This window comes from Strongylocentrotus purpuratus, unplaced genomic scaffold (genome assembly GCF_000002235.5).
Source record: "Strongylocentrotus purpuratus isolate Spur 01 unplaced genomic scaffold, Spur_5.0 spur5_scaffold_6, whole genome shotgun sequence".
Classification (NCBI taxonomy): Eukaryota; Metazoa; Echinodermata; class Echinoidea; order Camarodonta; family Strongylocentrotidae; genus Strongylocentrotus; species Strongylocentrotus purpuratus.
This window is the reverse complement of record NW_022145612.1, coordinates 45,541,750-45,558,234: the sequence shown is the minus strand read 5'-3', so window position 1 is coordinate 45,558,234 and position 16,485 is coordinate 45,541,750. Positions and strand designations below refer to the sequence as shown.

At 38.6% G+C, this 16,485-nt stretch overlaps 1 protein-coding gene across 1 annotated transcript; it reads right to left on the bottom strand.

Moving 5' to 3' along the window:
- Nucleotides 1-481: 481 nt before the first annotated feature.
- LOC585360 (rho-related GTP-binding protein RhoA-A) lies at nucleotides 482-8,516 on the bottom strand. Its single transcript, XM_785191.5, has 4 exons — nucleotides 8,413-8,516; nucleotides 2,774-2,952; nucleotides 1,258-1,407; nucleotides 482-820 (listed from the first exon to the last, which is right to left on the bottom strand). The coding sequence occupies exons 2-4, from the start codon at nucleotides 2,915-2,917 to the stop codon at nucleotides 536-538; spliced, it is 579 nt and encodes a 192-aa protein (XP_790284.2). The 5' UTR covers nucleotides 2,918-2,952; nucleotides 8,413-8,516; the 3' UTR covers nucleotides 482-535.
- Nucleotides 8,517-16,485: the final 7,969 nt, after the last annotated feature.

Genomic DNA, 16,485 nt, shown 5'->3' with positions numbered 1-16,485 from the left:
TGACTGCTTAAAATGATACACAAGAAAATTAACTTATTTCCAGGTACTAAACTCAAAGTGAAACACTCATCCCAGAAAGAAAAGCTGTTCCATTTACTAGGCCTACGGTCTATTCTATTTTTAAAAAAATCTCTGGGTAATTAGACGTAGTAATACATGAGAGAGAGCTCAGCTGGCAAAATTATCTCTACAAAGAAAATGGTTACATCCGCCTGAAGATCTATGTAAAAATCTCAAGACACTAGCCACGAGGTGTAGTAGAGTTCACAAACTCCAGTGCGACCTTGGTATATGAGGTCACCGCGGGTCGCATCTTCAATGTAGAGTATTGTTGTGGTAAATGCATCTGGTCCATATGCTCTTCCTGCAATGTACACATCCCTCCTATTGTCTTCTTGAAAAATTCCTGCATGTACACGCTCACTTCAATAGCTCCAAAGTTTACTGAAACATGTGCCTTCTAAAAAAAAAAAACTTAGTTTGACTGACACAGTTTGATCATTGTCCGATGTCTTAGAAGATCTTACACGATGTCTTAGAAGATCTTGCATGAAAGCTTCTTCTTGCGCTTCTTGCTCTCAATGCTCTGCAGTGCTGCCCTTGTGGCCGTTTCAAAGACCTCCCTCACCCCATCGTTGGTCTCGGCCGAACACTCCATGTACTTGGCAGCATTGATCTTGACTGCCATCCGGTGACCTTTGTTGTACGTGACGGGGGTCTTCTTGGTCCGCTGCAGCTCCATCTTGGTGTTGTCGTCGTTACGAAGGTCCTTCTTGTTACCCACCAGGATGATGGGCACGTTGGGACAGGAATGCTTGACCTAGACAGGACAGGAAGAGATGAAAGAGAGAACAGTATTACACAAAATTTCACAACTAAAAAGACCTTCTGGATCATTCTTTTTTACCCCTATAAATCTGTTTAAATTCATGACCAGATAAAGAAGTTGAATTTGAATATCCTCAACCGTGCTACAAGTACATCTAAAGGTATTGTATCATAAAAAGTAGTTTCTTATATTTGTCATAAAACGAAAGAGATAATGTATTAGAAATTAAAAATTGACCACCTCACTAAATATCAGTACAAGTACCGGCATGCAATTCTTAAATTATTACAGACGACCCCATCTAAAAATGTACATGTACCTCAATACCTCTAATTCACATATTATATTTTAAGTAGAAATTGTAAACCTATAGGTGGTAGTGTAACCTTTTAACAATTGATTGATGCAAAACATTTTTTTGTTCTTACCTCTGGTGTCCATTTCTCCGGGATGTTTTCTAAACTGTCTGGATTGTTAATAGCAAAGCACATGAGTATAACGTCTGTGTCTGGATATAAGAGCGGTCTCAGTCTGTCGAAGTCTTCCTGACCTGCTGTATCCACTAATGCTAATTCAACCTGGACAAAATAAAGAAAGAAAGGAAAAGAGTTGGTTAATTTTTCATGTTACATCAATTTATCCTTTTTTCCAACAACAAAATCCAAAAATATCATACAAGTTCATGACCAATAAACATGTACATTGTTTGTTTTGGCTGCTCACCGTTCGACATCATTTCAGTATTCACTTCTCTGTTATAGTTCTTCTTCCTTTTTATTCCTTTCTTTTCTAATCATATTCACATTATATGACTCAAGGTTGAAAAGTACTGTTTTTTCTTCTTCTTTACCTCATGATAGATGTATGAGAAAACTCTTACAAAAATAATAATAATAATACGAGTACTGGTACATTAATTAAACATGCTGCATCAAGTTTAAGACAAAGACACATTCCAGCTATACATACAGTCGTACATGTAGATGTACATGTACATACATGTATCTACTTTTGTAGCTGTCTAAAATCTTCACTGTATGCCCTTGATACGAGATACATGGATTAGTGTATCATGGGTGTGGGCCACATAGCCCTTCCCACGTGTACTGTACCAACCATGGAGTACGATCAATATGTAATATAATTGTCATTGAGTATTCATCATACTGTAAACGCTGTTATTTTTGCATGATTAATTTTTCGCACTGAGCGACCTCAAAACATATTCGCGGGTTCTTAAACTTGCGTTGCACCGTTTGCACGCAATTCTGCCCATTCAAAACATTTAAGTCATGCTTATATATTCGTGGACACTGACTTTAGCGCAAAATCTGTGCAAATTTAAGCACTATTACCACGTTTACAGTAACTGAAAACATAAACAGGTCTGCAATCTGCATCGTTCCTGGGGAAGTGATTCAAGAGAAAAATGCTTTCCAATTTAAGTTCCTCATCATTCATCACCATGATTTTCATCACTCAAGTTTATTCATCTGTAGTATTTATTTTACAATTACAGTGAACCAGTATTGTACATGTACGTATGTACATGTACAGTCAAACCTGTCAATAGCGACCTGTAGACAGGTTCCTTAAGTACATGTTTCAGTGAGAAACCATTTTCAAGGGAAACAAACAAAATATGGTCTTTGTAGACAGGTGGGTCAGGTGGTCATTGTAGACGGGTAGTCACTAATGCAGGTTTGACTGCATACAATGTACATGTTTATGTGCATTTTTTCTGCATTTTATTTCTTCTACTTACTATTTTTCCCTTTGTCACAGTTTACAAAAATTAAGTTGAAGTTACACTACAGACATAATTTGCATACCAGTACAGTAAAGATGTAACGACTAGACATTCATAAACTGTTCCTTGCATGATTCTGTGGACAGCATGACTACATAAATGTAAGAATCAAATGATAAGTAAAAACATCTCACCTGTTTGCTATCTACTTCTATATCAGCTACATAGGTCTCAACTGACTGGCCGGGGTACTGGTCTTTGCTAAATACTGTGAGCAGACGCGTCTTTCCACAAGCACCATCTCCAACGATGACCAACTTTTTCCTAATCGCAGCCATATTATTTTGTTTCGGTGAATCGGTAAAATCTCGCCCTGTGTGAGGAAAACGGAAAAGAAACATCATTTTACGGTTACATGGACTGCCAACACATACAGTACTTGTAGGGTTAGGATTAGGATTAGAGATACACATGTAATATGAACTTTAAGTTTAAATATTACTTCTAAATAAAGCTAAAGCATGACATTTCATATACTGACCTCTATGACCCTCAACCTTTGACCTGCTTTACTGCAAAATCGAATTAGATAGTCTTCCTATAGTGATTCATACTATCACCTTGTTTGAAGCTTGGTAGGTTTCATGAAGCCGTCATAAGTACAAGTTCACCGACATCCCATTGAAATGCGTGTTAAACTTAATGGATGTCTGTGAACTTGTACTTACATGTACATGTATGACGGTTTTGTGAGACGCTGCCCTGTACATTACCTCTATTGTTGGTTCGATATCACGATAGCGAGGCTACAATGTAATTAAAAAAAATAAAAATGTAATACCTGGAATTTTGGAAATTGACCTCAAAGACCATTGACCTACCTAATGTACGTAGATGTACTTCAAAATCTAATGAGATCATCTTCCTATGGCACACGAAGGAAGATGACGTCATCCATTGACAGCAAAGCCAACAGTTTAAAATAAGGCTGCAAGAATTTCAACACGGAGTTCAATTTCGAAGAAGAAAATCCAGAAAAAGTCCCTTAAATGCATTATACAGTCAATCTGGTAAGTGAAACCGATGTACACATGTATACTAACCTAGAGTCTAGGCCTAATTTTCGAGAATAAATGTATCGGATCAGAGCTACCAAGTGTCATGCATTAGGCGTGACGTCACGCATTTGTAGGGTCTGAAAATTAGTATTATCTTTCAAATGCAGTGGGAATTTAAATTTTTCATTTTTTTGGCCTGCAAATGGGACATAGATTTAGACTAGATCTAACGTTAGTACCTTTAAAGCAAGCGCACAGTTTTGTTTTTTTTTTAATTTGCGAAGCATTTTTAATCAATCGCAACTCTTTACTTTACCTTATAACACAGGGCCCTGATTAAGCATTAAAAGAAGTACAATAGAAAGTCCTTGTCAATTTGAAGTCAACATAACCAAGTTACACATGTAGGCTGCAGTACTACTAGTACTGTCTAGGCTGTATACACGTATCACACCATCTACCACAACGCATCGACCACCGCCACCGGAGAGGGAACCGGTGCAGCCGATGACAAAGCTAGGCTCCAGCCTAGTCTACGTAAATGCAAAGGTGGTGGGCTTATACCATTAGGGTGGGTAGCGTCGCGTCGCGGCGCATTGACTTGAACGCGACCATTCGTCCAAAGCCCCCCCGGTTTGACCGAAAGGGTGCGTTGGATTGTTAAGGCGCGTCAGGTCAGATAACGCGACCAAATGGCACATACGGGGGGGGGGGGGGGGCTTATTCCAAATGTATTCGTTCAGAGCATCGAATTTCAAGTAAGAGCACTGAAGAGAGACTGGACACGTGCGACCGGGCTTCAAGCTTCCTGATCATTTTCGTGGTGAGTTTATATGAGTCTTCCTGCATATTATAGTGTTTTTTGTGTGGTACGTGTTTAAGTATACTAGTAAAATGTCAGAATATAGAAGTTTATGGGTTTTTTTGCCAAGTGTTAAACCGTAATGTTGTATTAAACTGAACTTGATGATCGGATCGCGCGGTTGATCGGATTGACTGAGATCAGTCCCATGCGCTTAATTTGGCGTAATCTTTCAGAACTAACTCCCAAGACGAAAATCCAATTGAAACCAATTGAACACCAATTGAAATTTCAATTGGTTTCAATTGGTTTCAATTGGTTCCAATTGGTCTCAATAGGTTTTAACATGTTTCAATGGGACTTTAATAGGACTTCAGATGGTTTCAATTGGTCCAGATTGGCCCCATTTGACAAATTGGACCCATTGACCCCATTGGCCTAGGCCCCATTAGACTTTAATGGGTCCCCCAATTGGTTTCAATTGGACCAATTGGCCTTAATTTGGACTTCAATTGGTCCAATTGAAACCAATTGAAATTCCATTAAAGTCTAATAGGGCCAATTGAAATCAATAGAAACCAATAGGACCAATGCTAAATAGAAACCAACTGGACCAATAGAAACCATTAGGACCAATAAGACCAATAAAAATAATAGGACCAATAGGACCAATAGAAACCAATAGAAACCAACAAATCTAGGCATCTCATGAATATTCATTATCACTTTACACGTGTCACAGAAAAATAAATTTAATCATGATTTGTTAAGCAAATTATGACAATGCACATCAATTTTGTGATTTCTATTTTCCTTCGGCAATGATTAACCAAAAGATTATTTTTTCTGATCATGTTACAATTACATTTACGTTTTAGCAATAGATATATTGATTATATGATTACTAACCAAGAAACAACATGCATATTTAGTATATATATCTGTACGAGCCTGTGTCACTGTAAATGTAACTCTTGAATTCACTTCAAATGATCTATGTGATGAAGTTAATGCAAATGAGATTGGAATATACCTAATTGGTGGACAGATGCCAATATCGATTATGAAGTATCAGTAATTTACATAGAGATATATACTACTAACAATAAGTATATATCTCTATGGTAATTTATCACTGTTTCTTCTAACTGGATCGATTTACCAATTGAATGCCCATTGAATGCCCCCATTAAATCCCAATTCAATACCAATTGGCAATTTGGAGTACATGGAAAGTGAAACAATGGGTACCCATTGAAACCAATTGCCAGTTGGTTTCAATGGGGACCAATTGCCAATTGGTTTCAATGGGTACCCATTGTTTCACTTTCCATTTACTCCAAATTGCCAATTGGGATTCAATAGGGATTCAATTGGATTTTCGTCTTGGGTAGGTCTAAGGGGCTACTTAATGAGGCTCTATTAAAGACCGTCAATACTACTAGGCCAGAAAGGATTAGACCACAGAGCGAGGTCACTGACATGTGGCTATCTCATTAACTCAGCTCTCAACTAACATAAGAAAAAGAGGATCATGGGGAACCAACGGCAACAGGCACAAATTGGGGAAGTTTTCTATAGGCCTATAGTCTAGACATGCTAGAGGGAGCTCGGAGCAAGTAGCTACAATACAAGTGAAGTAGGACAGTGGGGCTTTAAATAGACTTCTAAATCACTAAAGAGAAAACATATGAGTGCTTATTAAAAAATAAAATAAATAGGGGGCGAAGGGCTCTTGCCTTTCACCCCCCCCCCCCCCCCTCGCCAAAAAATAAATAATAGAGAGAAAGAGAGAGAAAAGGGAAAGGAAAAGAAAAGATAAAGGAAAGAAAGAAGAGGAAGAAGAAGAAATGAGGGAGACGGGGGCAAAGGGCTCTTGCCTCCCCCCGCCAAAAAATAAATAAGAGAGAGAGAGAGAAGGGAAAGGGAAAGAGAAGATAAAGGAAAGAAGAAGAAAGGGAGACGGGGGCGAAGGGCTCTTGCCTCCCCCCCCCCCCCCCCCCCGCCTAAAAATAAATAATAGAGAGAGAGAGAGAGAAGGGAAAGGGAAAGAGAAGATAAAGGAAAGAATAAAGAGGAAGAAGAAGAAAAGAGGTAGACGGGGGCAAAGGGCTCTTGCCTCCTCCCCCCCCCCCCCGCCTAAAAATAAATAATAGAGAGAGAGAGAAGGGAAAGGGAAAGAGAAGATAAAGGAAAGAAAGAAGAGGAAGAAGAAGAAAAGAGGGAAACAGGGGGCGAAGGGCTCTTGCCTTTCACCCCCCCCCCGCCAAAAAATAAATAATAGAGGGAAAGAGAGAGAGAAGGGAAAGGAAAAGAAAAGATAAAGGAAAGAAGAAGAAAGGGAGACGGGGGCGAAGGGCTTTTGCCTCCCCCCCCCACCAAAAAATAAATAATAGAGAGAGAGAGAAGGGAAAGGGAAAGGGAAAGAGAAGATAAAGGAAAGAAAGAAGAGGAAGAAGAAGAAAAGAGGGAGAGGGGGCAAAGGGCTCTTGCCTCCCCCCGCCAAAAAATAAATAATAGAGAAAGAGAGAGAGAGAGAGAGAGAGAGAGAAGGGAAAGGGAAAGGGAAAGAGAAGATAAAGGAAAGAAAGAAGAGGAAGAATAAGAAAAGAGGGAAACGGGGGCAAAGGGCTCTTGCCTCCTCCCCCTCCCCCGCCTAAAAATAAATAATAGAGATAGAGATAGGTATGCAAGAGCCCTTAGCCCTTTGCCCCCCCCCCCCGCACAAAAGAGAGACATAGAGAGAGAAGGAAAAGAAGAGAAAGGGAAAGAAAGAAGAAGAAAAAAAGGGGGAAAGGAGATCGGGGAGGGGGGCGGCGAAAGGCCCTTTCCCCAGCAAACCTAAAACAGAGAAGGAAGGGAAAGGAAAATAGGAGAGAAAGGGAAAGGAAAATAGGAGAGAAAGGGAAAGAAAAAAGAAAGGTAGGGGAGATCAGCTACGATTAGAAAAAAGGGGGGAAGGAGATCGGGGGGCCGAAAAGGCCTTGCCTCCCAGCTGTTACCCCCCCCCCCCCCCCATCAAAAAAAGAGGAAGAAGAAAAGAAAAGAGTAAAAAGAAGGGGAGAACAGTTGCGATTAATCCCGCCAACAAATTGTGGATGGGGGGGGGGCGGCGAAAGGCCCTTTCCCCAGCAAACCTAAAACAGAGAGAAGGAAGGGAAAGGAAAATAGGAGAGAAAGGGAAAGAAAAAAAGAAAGGTAGGGGAGATCAGCTACGATAAGAAAAAAGGGGGAAAGGAGATCGGGGGGCGAAAGGGCCTTGCCTCCCAGCTGTTACCCCCCCCCCATCAAAAAATAAGAGAGAAGGAAGGAAAGGGAAAGGAAAAGAGGAGAGAAAGGGAAGGAAAAAATAGGGAGAAGAAAAGAAGGGGCACCCCCCCCCCCCCCACAAAAAAAAAATGGGGAAAGAGAAAGGTAAAGAGGAGAGCTAAAAGGGAACAAAAAAGAGGAAAAGGAAAAGGAAAAGAAAAGGGTAAAAAGAAGGGAACAGTTGCGATTAATCCCGCCAACAAACCTAAAACATTGGCGTAGTAATGGGGGGGGGGGGGGTGACAGATGCCAAATATAATTCAAACGTGGTTTATTTCTTATTCGATACCCTTGATTTACAGGATTATTATTTTTTAAATACTTTTTAAATATTTTAACACATCCTTTCGGCCATACCGGGGGGGGGGGGTGCTTTGGACGAATGGTAGCGTTCAAGTTAACGCGACGCGACGCGACACTCCCAACGCACCCTTTCGGTCAAACCGGGGGGGGGGGGCTTTGGACGAATGGTCGCGTTCAAGTCAACGCGCCGCGACGCGACGCTACCCACCCTAATGGCATAAGCCACGGTGGTGTATCTGTCCGCCCGGTGCCGTTGCAGAAATCGAAATCCTAAACTTGCCTTCGACCTTCCGAAAAATTCTTCGATAACACACGTAACTAAAGTAACAGCAATAAATACAAGAAAGTGCTTAAAACTCACCAAAAAGTTGCAACTGCAAGCTACGGGGGCATCAAAAATATAATAGCTTATTTATTGTGCTCAAATTCTTGTGTTAAATCCAAATTTATCCGTTTGACAATCGAATCCATGACATGGTAAACCTATGCAGCGCTTATTCTCTGTACGCGTCTACTATGAACATCTCACTAGAGGTCGGTGGTATTTATACGTTGTACCCGTGCATTCTAAAAATAGCACCCGGATAGCTCTTTCATTGGATTGAAAGAGAAATTACGAAATCTTCCAAGTTTTAGACAGTTTGAACATTACAGAATAAAGATGTTTTTAATCACATTCACATCTAATGCGATGTATTCTGTTTGTCTTTGATATAAGATCATTTTGCATGTAAAATATATGAACATCACTGGGATTAGAACATTCATTGTAGGCCTAATTAGATTTGAAAGTCCTTGTTTTTACATGTCTTCTTCACTTTAGGCCAATAAATATAAACTATTCAAACTGGGAACAAAACAAATGAACAGTAATTACAATTATTTTATAAGCAACGATAATGGAACATAAAAGTATTTCTTTATATACATAAAAAGGGGCAGCATGAACAATTTTGACAAATCCTGCAACATGGGAAAAAATTATCAAAACTCATCAAAAATTATCAAAATCATCAAAAGTGGTCAATTCTAATTCAATTTCAAATCTCGACTTCTAGTTAAAAGCACATTATTTTACTGAAATTCAGGGCCCTTTTCACGAAAACTTGATAGTGTAAAGTTTGATGACAAATTTACTAACAGCCAATCAAATTATTATCAGTTATTGTGTATACCTTAAGATATAATTCTATATAACAGAGGGTCATCTGTAAAAATATAGATTGTACATAAGAACACTCAGTTTCAAGTCCGAATGATTTTGCAAAATGAACTGGAAAGTTTTCGTTTCCTTTCCATCTTCTCTTTTATAGAGTTATGATGGAAGAAAACACTGAAGCAGAATTGTGATAAGTAATAGACCAACTACATATTTATCAAATTACTAAGGATAAAAGCTATTGTTGATTAGGCTAGGCCAAAACAGACCGTAAATGGGGATTAAATGTTATTATGCCCTTGAAGTTTCCTTTCTCACTTCATCTACATAATGTTATTCTTTAAAAATATTGTGAATTGATAATAGGACCTATATACCCTCACATATACACACATGTTTTGAACAATTTTATTTGTTGCATTTCAACTGAGAACAGGGTGATGGATGGCAGCAAAATTAAAGACAATATGAAAGAACAAAATAGAATATGAATTAAAGGCAACATGAAAGAACGAAATAGAATATTAAATATTCTATTTTGTTCTTTCATTATTGTCTTTAATTTTGTTGCCATCAAATTTTGATGAAGTATAGATAGATAGACAATGGTAATACCTTGAAATACATGTAAAAATAGGTTGTTATTTTAATTTTAATTAAGTTTTAGATGTAAATGGGAGTTTAATAAGGTGTACAACGATTCTTCACCCTGATATTTTTTTCTTCATCCACAATTTATAGTTTATGATTTGATATTATATTTTCTGTATAAACATGCATAATAATGAAAGAAATTAAAAAGCAAGAACATTAAATGGTATATTATACGCGTTGAAATAGAATTGATCGAATGTCTAAGAATAGAAAATACAACTGCTAATAACAGAATGGGTCATGTTTGGGTGTGTATACTATGCCAGTGACTCATAATATTTGTACAGATATTGCATGCAGGCTATAATACCTATTCCGAGATGGCGCTGTTCACATTTTGACAAATTTATAGTAATGCGGCAAAGCATGTCAGGCGATGCTTTGTTGCGATATTTTTTCTTTTTTTTCTTTGATATGAGATCATTTTTCAATTTAAATATATGAACATCACTGGGGATTAGAACATTATAGGCCTAATTATATTAGAAAGTCCTTGTTTGTACATGTCTTCTTCATTTTAGGGTGATTATAAGATATAGACTATTCAACCGGGAATAAAACAAATAGACAGTAATTAAAATTATGACATATACTATAAGCAACAATAATGGAATATACAAAAAGAGGCAGCATGACAAATTCAAACAAATTCTTCAACATGGGATAAAATCATCAAGAGACAAACTCAGTCATCAAAAGTGGTCAATTTCAATTGAAATCTCGACTTCTTAAAAGCACCTTTATTGAAATTCAGATGTCACTGAAACTTGATAGTGTAAAGATCGACAACTAATTTACTAACAGCCAATCAAATTATTACCTGTTATATACCTCACTTAAGTAATCCAGCAATCTGATTGGTCGAAATTGCATTCATAAACTTTAACTATTCCTGTAAAAACAGACCTATTATCCCAATAACCATGGTTATTGGGAAAATAGGTCAGTCTCCATGGTTACCCCATAGGTTTACATGTTAAAAATGGTTTGAGCGATCGAGGATACCGTACGTGTGCGAAGAATTGGTCGGTAATTTCAATACAATTGAATCTCGATCGATCTTACCGACAATTTTATCTTGCATTGTTGACATGAAGACGAAAATAAACTTCCAAAAACAAAAAAACATCTGCCGATAGATCTTGATCTAAGTTCGTGCCAATATGCATTGCAAAAGTAAAAGAAGGGCCCGATTAATGAAGCAGCCGCGAATCATCAATCACGCGAAGCCGTTTTAAATCCATTTTAATGTATATATTAGAGAAAACTGTTAAGTATGGTAACAGAGCGCGATAGCCGCGCGGTTTAAGGCGCTGATTTTAGTTACATCACCTTTTGTACGCAAGAGATCGAATCCCATCTTTGACAAAAGTTTGTTTATTTTTTATTTTTTAGTCTATTTTTTTTCGGCATATAAAAGTATTAATGACTGCTTTAATATTCGACAAAATTAGTTGTTTTTATACGCTCTCGGGAAGGTTACAATTGGGCTATTGCCCTCGGCACGCCTCGGGGCAATAGCACAATTCTAACCTTCCCTTGAGCGTATAAAAACAACTATTTCTCTCAAAGCAGTCATTAATACTATATTATTTCATTACCTTCAATTTTTAAAAGAGGGTCATCCCGAACATTATTGATTATGTATAAGAACTTGAACTTTCAAGTTGGAATGATTTTCAAAGTGGATGATAAGTTTTCCTTTTCCTTTTCATTTTCTCTTTGGGAGTTATGATGGAAGAAAACACCGAAGCAGGATTTTGATAATTAATAGCCAACTACATACTTATTTAATTAATAGCCGTTGTTGATTAGGCTTGACCGCAAATGGGGATTATACATTTAATGTTATTATACCCTGCTAAGTGGATAAGTGGCTAAGTGGCTTTTGTTTGTGTGTGTATACTATCCCAGTGATTCGTACAGCTTCAATAGTTGCACCTGAACCATATACGGTAGTACTCTATAGAGCTCGTCTATTTTTAGATTGCATTTGTTGGGTGCAAAGGTATTTAAAATGATTGCACTCATCGCGTTTGAATAGTGTCCACGGAACTGTAGGCATAAAGGTTATTTCGAAATATTTCCGTTCAGTCCCGAATGTGTTTGAAACATACTCAATCTGTACCGCTAACTTTGCAATCATGGACATAGGCGCCGGAAGTGGGGGGGGGGGGGGCAAAACGCATTTTTGCCCCCCCCCCCCCCCCCAAAAAAAAAAAAAAAAACGCCCCCCTCCAAGAAAACAAGAAAAAAACAGTAAAGGAGTAAACATGGTTTGTATTTTTAATCCAAAAGAACGTAACAATAATAAAAACCTGAATTAAATCACATATACACTTCCATTCAAAGAAAAAGGAAAGTCCACAGGAATTCAATTTCATAAACATTGCGCATGCCACCTATACGGTATTTATCAATGGAGGTCTCTATAATAGCGATACACGCATATCGTGGACATATTGTGTGAGAATGAGAAAACGTGTCCGTTTTTTGTTATAGGGGTGAGAAGACATGAGCCCCTGAACGCTGGCGTACTGGTGGGGGGGGGGTGGTGTATTTTTTTATTCGAAACAAGTGATTTACAAATGTTGATTTAGTGACATGATTTTCCGGCATTTTTTCTCCATTTTTTTGTAAGTCATACCTTTTTATGCGTTTGTTGGGATATCAGAAATTCCCAAATTACAGTCAGGCGAAAATACGCTTATTTAGAAGCCTTTATGTCATGGTCTGCAAAGTGGCTAGGCTCGAGCCCCCCCCCCCCCCCCCCCCGTCCTTTTTGAAAAAGTATGTTAAAGAGAAAAAGAAAGAAAGACGGAGAAAAAAAATAAGTGACCTGCCAATGTCACAAATAAGGTATAAAAAATGCTCATCTGACCGTAATTAAATGCTTAAAACCCCTGAGCTTCCGGGGGCTCTGCCCCCTGGACACCACCAAGGGACTTAAGGCGGGCCCCTGGATGCTCATCTGACCGTAATTAAATACCTAAAACCCCTGAGCTTCCGGTAGCTCTGCCCCCTGGAACCCCACCAAGGGCCCTAAGGCGGGCCCCTGGATGCTAATATGACCGTTATTAAATACCTCAAACCCCTGAGCTTCCAGGGCTCTGCCCCCTAGACCCCACAAAGGGCCCTAAGGCGGCCCCCTAGATGCTCATCTGACCTTAATTAAATACCTTAAACCCCTGAGCTTCCGGGGGCTCTGCCCCCTGGACCCCATCAATAGCCCTAAGACGGCCCCTGGATGCTCATCTAACCGTAGTTAAATATTAAAACCTCTGAGCTTCTGGTTGCTCTCCCCCCCCCTCCCTTGGAACACGTCAATGGCCTTAAAGAGGGCCCCTGGATGCTCATCTAACCGTAATTAAATACCTATAACCCCTGAGCTTCCGGGGGCTCAGCCCCTTGACCCCCTGCCAAGGCTCATGCCCTGGACCCCACGCCAATTTACGCTCTACCTGATCAATAATACTCCACTTTGAAGACTGGTGGTGATGCAGATTTTTCGTCTGCCCCCCCCCCTTCCGAACTTTTTTTTGTCATTACGTCACTGCCCCTGGAAGGTGAGCCCCTGGAATGTTTGCCCCCCCCCCCCCCAATCCCGAACTGCTTCCGGCGCGCCTGATCATGGACATGGGTTGATTTCCACAAATGTTTTTCATTATGCCTTACATTACAACTTTTATTGGTGAGTATTATAAAGTACTCAATGTTTCTTTCAGAATTTCACGATTTGAGTGAGGGAGGTTTGTAAATTAGGGGGGGGGGCAGTGAAGCACGTACCGTTTAACAGCCGTAATGAACTTATTCTGATGCTGTATTTCATTGTTGTTCCATCGTGCCTCTAAGCCTGTCTTCTTCTCCTCCTCCTCCTCCTCATCCTCTGTACTCTTTCACCTTCTTCTCCTTATTCTTCATTTTCTTCTTCTCATTCTTTTCCTCTGCTTTAGTTCTGCTTCTCCTGCTTCTCCTTCTACTTCTTCTTCTTCTTCTTCTTCTTCTTATTCCTTCTTATTCGTCGTCTTCTTCTTCTTCTCCTTCTTCTGCTTATTCTTCTTCTTTTTTTTCTTCTTCCTCTTCTTTTTTCTTCTCTTCTTGAAAGTTCTGCTTAATTCTTACCAATTATTCTTCAAACAGATAAATCTAATCTGACTTTAATACAGTATATTATATTTCAACACAAGCGTGACGAATATATAGGTAGGCCTAATAATAACTGTCTGGTGTTATAATTTGTGTTATTTTCTTTCAGTGTTGAAGTAGAGAATGGCTACTAGTACTATCAGGACAGACGTGTCCATAGTTGGGAGCCAATGCGGGAAAACAAGTCTCCAATCTGCATTAGTCAAAGGCAGATTCGACCCTCGAGATGTATACATCTCGAGGGCTGAAATGGAGGCAACGTCTTGCATAGAAGTAAATGGCAAAAAGGTACGTTTACACAAAGTCAATGCAGCTGAACGATGGAGAAGTCAGAGTATGAATAAAAAATTAAAAAAAAAAACAGATTTTAAAAAAATTGTCGATGGGTCTAACCATCAAGGGGGCAGTGATACATGGGGGCACTAGTCTATTGGGTGCAGGGGCGGATCCAGGGGAGGGGCCCAATACGTGAGAAAATATTTAGCGGCGAAACAGCCGGCCGATAATTCGTTCAGTGGGGGGGGGGGGGGCGGGGAGTGGTGAGCACTATTTTTTTTTCCTCCCGAAAATTCGCGCGGGCCGATAATTAGCTCAGTGGGGGGGGGGGTGTAGTGAGCACTCATTTTTTTTTTGGGGGGGGGACCCTCGAAAATTTGAAAAATCGCATTTGAAAAATTCTTATCTTCAACCCGACCCTGCATGGACCAAACACAATTAGTCCAGTCAATCTAGCGAAATTTAGAGGGTTACCCACCACTAATTAGGCCTAAACCTAACCCAGACCCTAAACCTAACCCAAACCCCATTGCGAAAAAAAAGACCTATCGCAATAATTACCTTTGACGAAAGAAAGCCAGGGGCAAATGTTGGCAGCCCCGTTCCGGTTGATCTCATCTTATAAGCATTTTTTCCCTCATCAATATGTATAATTGTAATAAATGGGACCGTCAATACCTATAAAACATTTAATGAAGTTGGTAGACGAAGGGGACTGTGGTAAAAAAAATGTAACCGGTTTTACTTAATAGGTTTCCTTTGCTTGGCATGAAAGGAATATCAAAACGATTATGAACCGGAAGTGAATATAATTATGGCTGTCTGAAATCAAGTCAGTAGAAGCAAGTATATACAGATCATAATTTTATCAACGGTCTGTACGTTTTTTTAAATCCCTTTTTAAATAGGTGAAGAAGTACCTCCCAAAGGCACCTATCATTTTGGTGGGGAACAAGAAAGATCTTCAAAATGACAAGGATACAATACAAGAATTGTTAAAGGAGAAACAGGAACCGGTAAAAACAGAGGATGCCCAGGTCCTTGCAAAATAGATCGGCGCCATTTCATATCTAGAATGCTCGGCCAAGGAGAACATAGGCATCAGAGAAGTGTTTGAGACTGTAGCATTGGCAGGAATAAAACAGGATGAAAAGAAGAAGAAGAAGAAGTCGTCGAAATGCACCCTCTTGTGAATAAAAGAACCTTAGGTATCTCGCAATTGGCTTATCTGGGGGGGGGGGTAAATATCGATGATCTTACCAATATACGTCCTTCAGGAAGACCTTTTTTCATGTATACTATTTTGATTTGTCAATTCGTTACTTTTCTACACTGTAAAAAGATAATAGTCGAAATATCTCAATAAAATTGAGGAAAAGAATTGCCTTATTTTTATTGAGTAAATATTACCTACGGCATCTTAAGTAGAATTTACTTATTTTGCTGAATAAATTTTTACTCAGTTAAATCGAGTTACATTAACGTAAATAATTTAAGTATTTTAATAATTTTAGATAATTAAAAAAAAGCTATGACAGGATTACATATTGCACGATTTGGTACCCATCTAATCTAACAAGTAACATCCACTAATCATTCACTACTTCTATCACTAATCACTAACACTACTTCTATTTAAGATTTAACCGTATACATATATCTACCACCATCACAAACTATTACATACGCTTCAATTCGACACATATTGAAAGGCTCCAAATTTTATATATACTTGATCGTAGCATCTTAAAAGGAAAATTGGTTGACAATTTCCTGAAATATCAAGTTTTGATTTGTTTTGAACTGGGTAACAATTAAAAATTGTCTTGTCTTTGCTTAGCCATGTTAAATGAATTAGTAAATGTTTTAAAGTCCTTAAATTTTCATTCAACCACAAAAAAAAAATTGTTTTATTTAAAAAAAGAGTTTAATTTGGTCTTAATGAATATTCATAAATTATGTAAATATTTCTATTACGCACTGCATCGGTCCTTACTTTAAAAAGATAAGAATAATCAACATAAATTGTTTGAGTAATACGTATAATTTCTTATTTTGAGTTAAAATTACTAAATTAATACAAGCTGAAATTACTTAAAGTTCTTATGTATTTGATTTTACTTAAATATTCCACGTATGTTCTACTAAATTGAAAGTTTGAGTTAGCAAGACTTAAATTTAGTGCGTAAGTGGCAAAAC

Bases quoted from the DNA above. Each gene is read 5' to 3' on its own strand.
- LOC585360 (XM_785191.5), bottom strand. From the start codon at position 2,917: ATGGCTGCGATTAGGAAAAAGTTGGTCATCGTTGGAGATGGTGCTTGT. The intron at 1,408-2,773 runs GTGAGATGTTTT...TATTTTGTCCAG, and splicing joins TAGAAGTAGATAGCAAACAG to GTTGAATTAGCATTAGTGGA. The intron at 821-1,257 runs GTAAGAACAAAA...TGTCCTGTCTAG, and splicing joins CGGAGAAATGGACACCAGAG to GTCAAGCATTCCTGTCCCAA.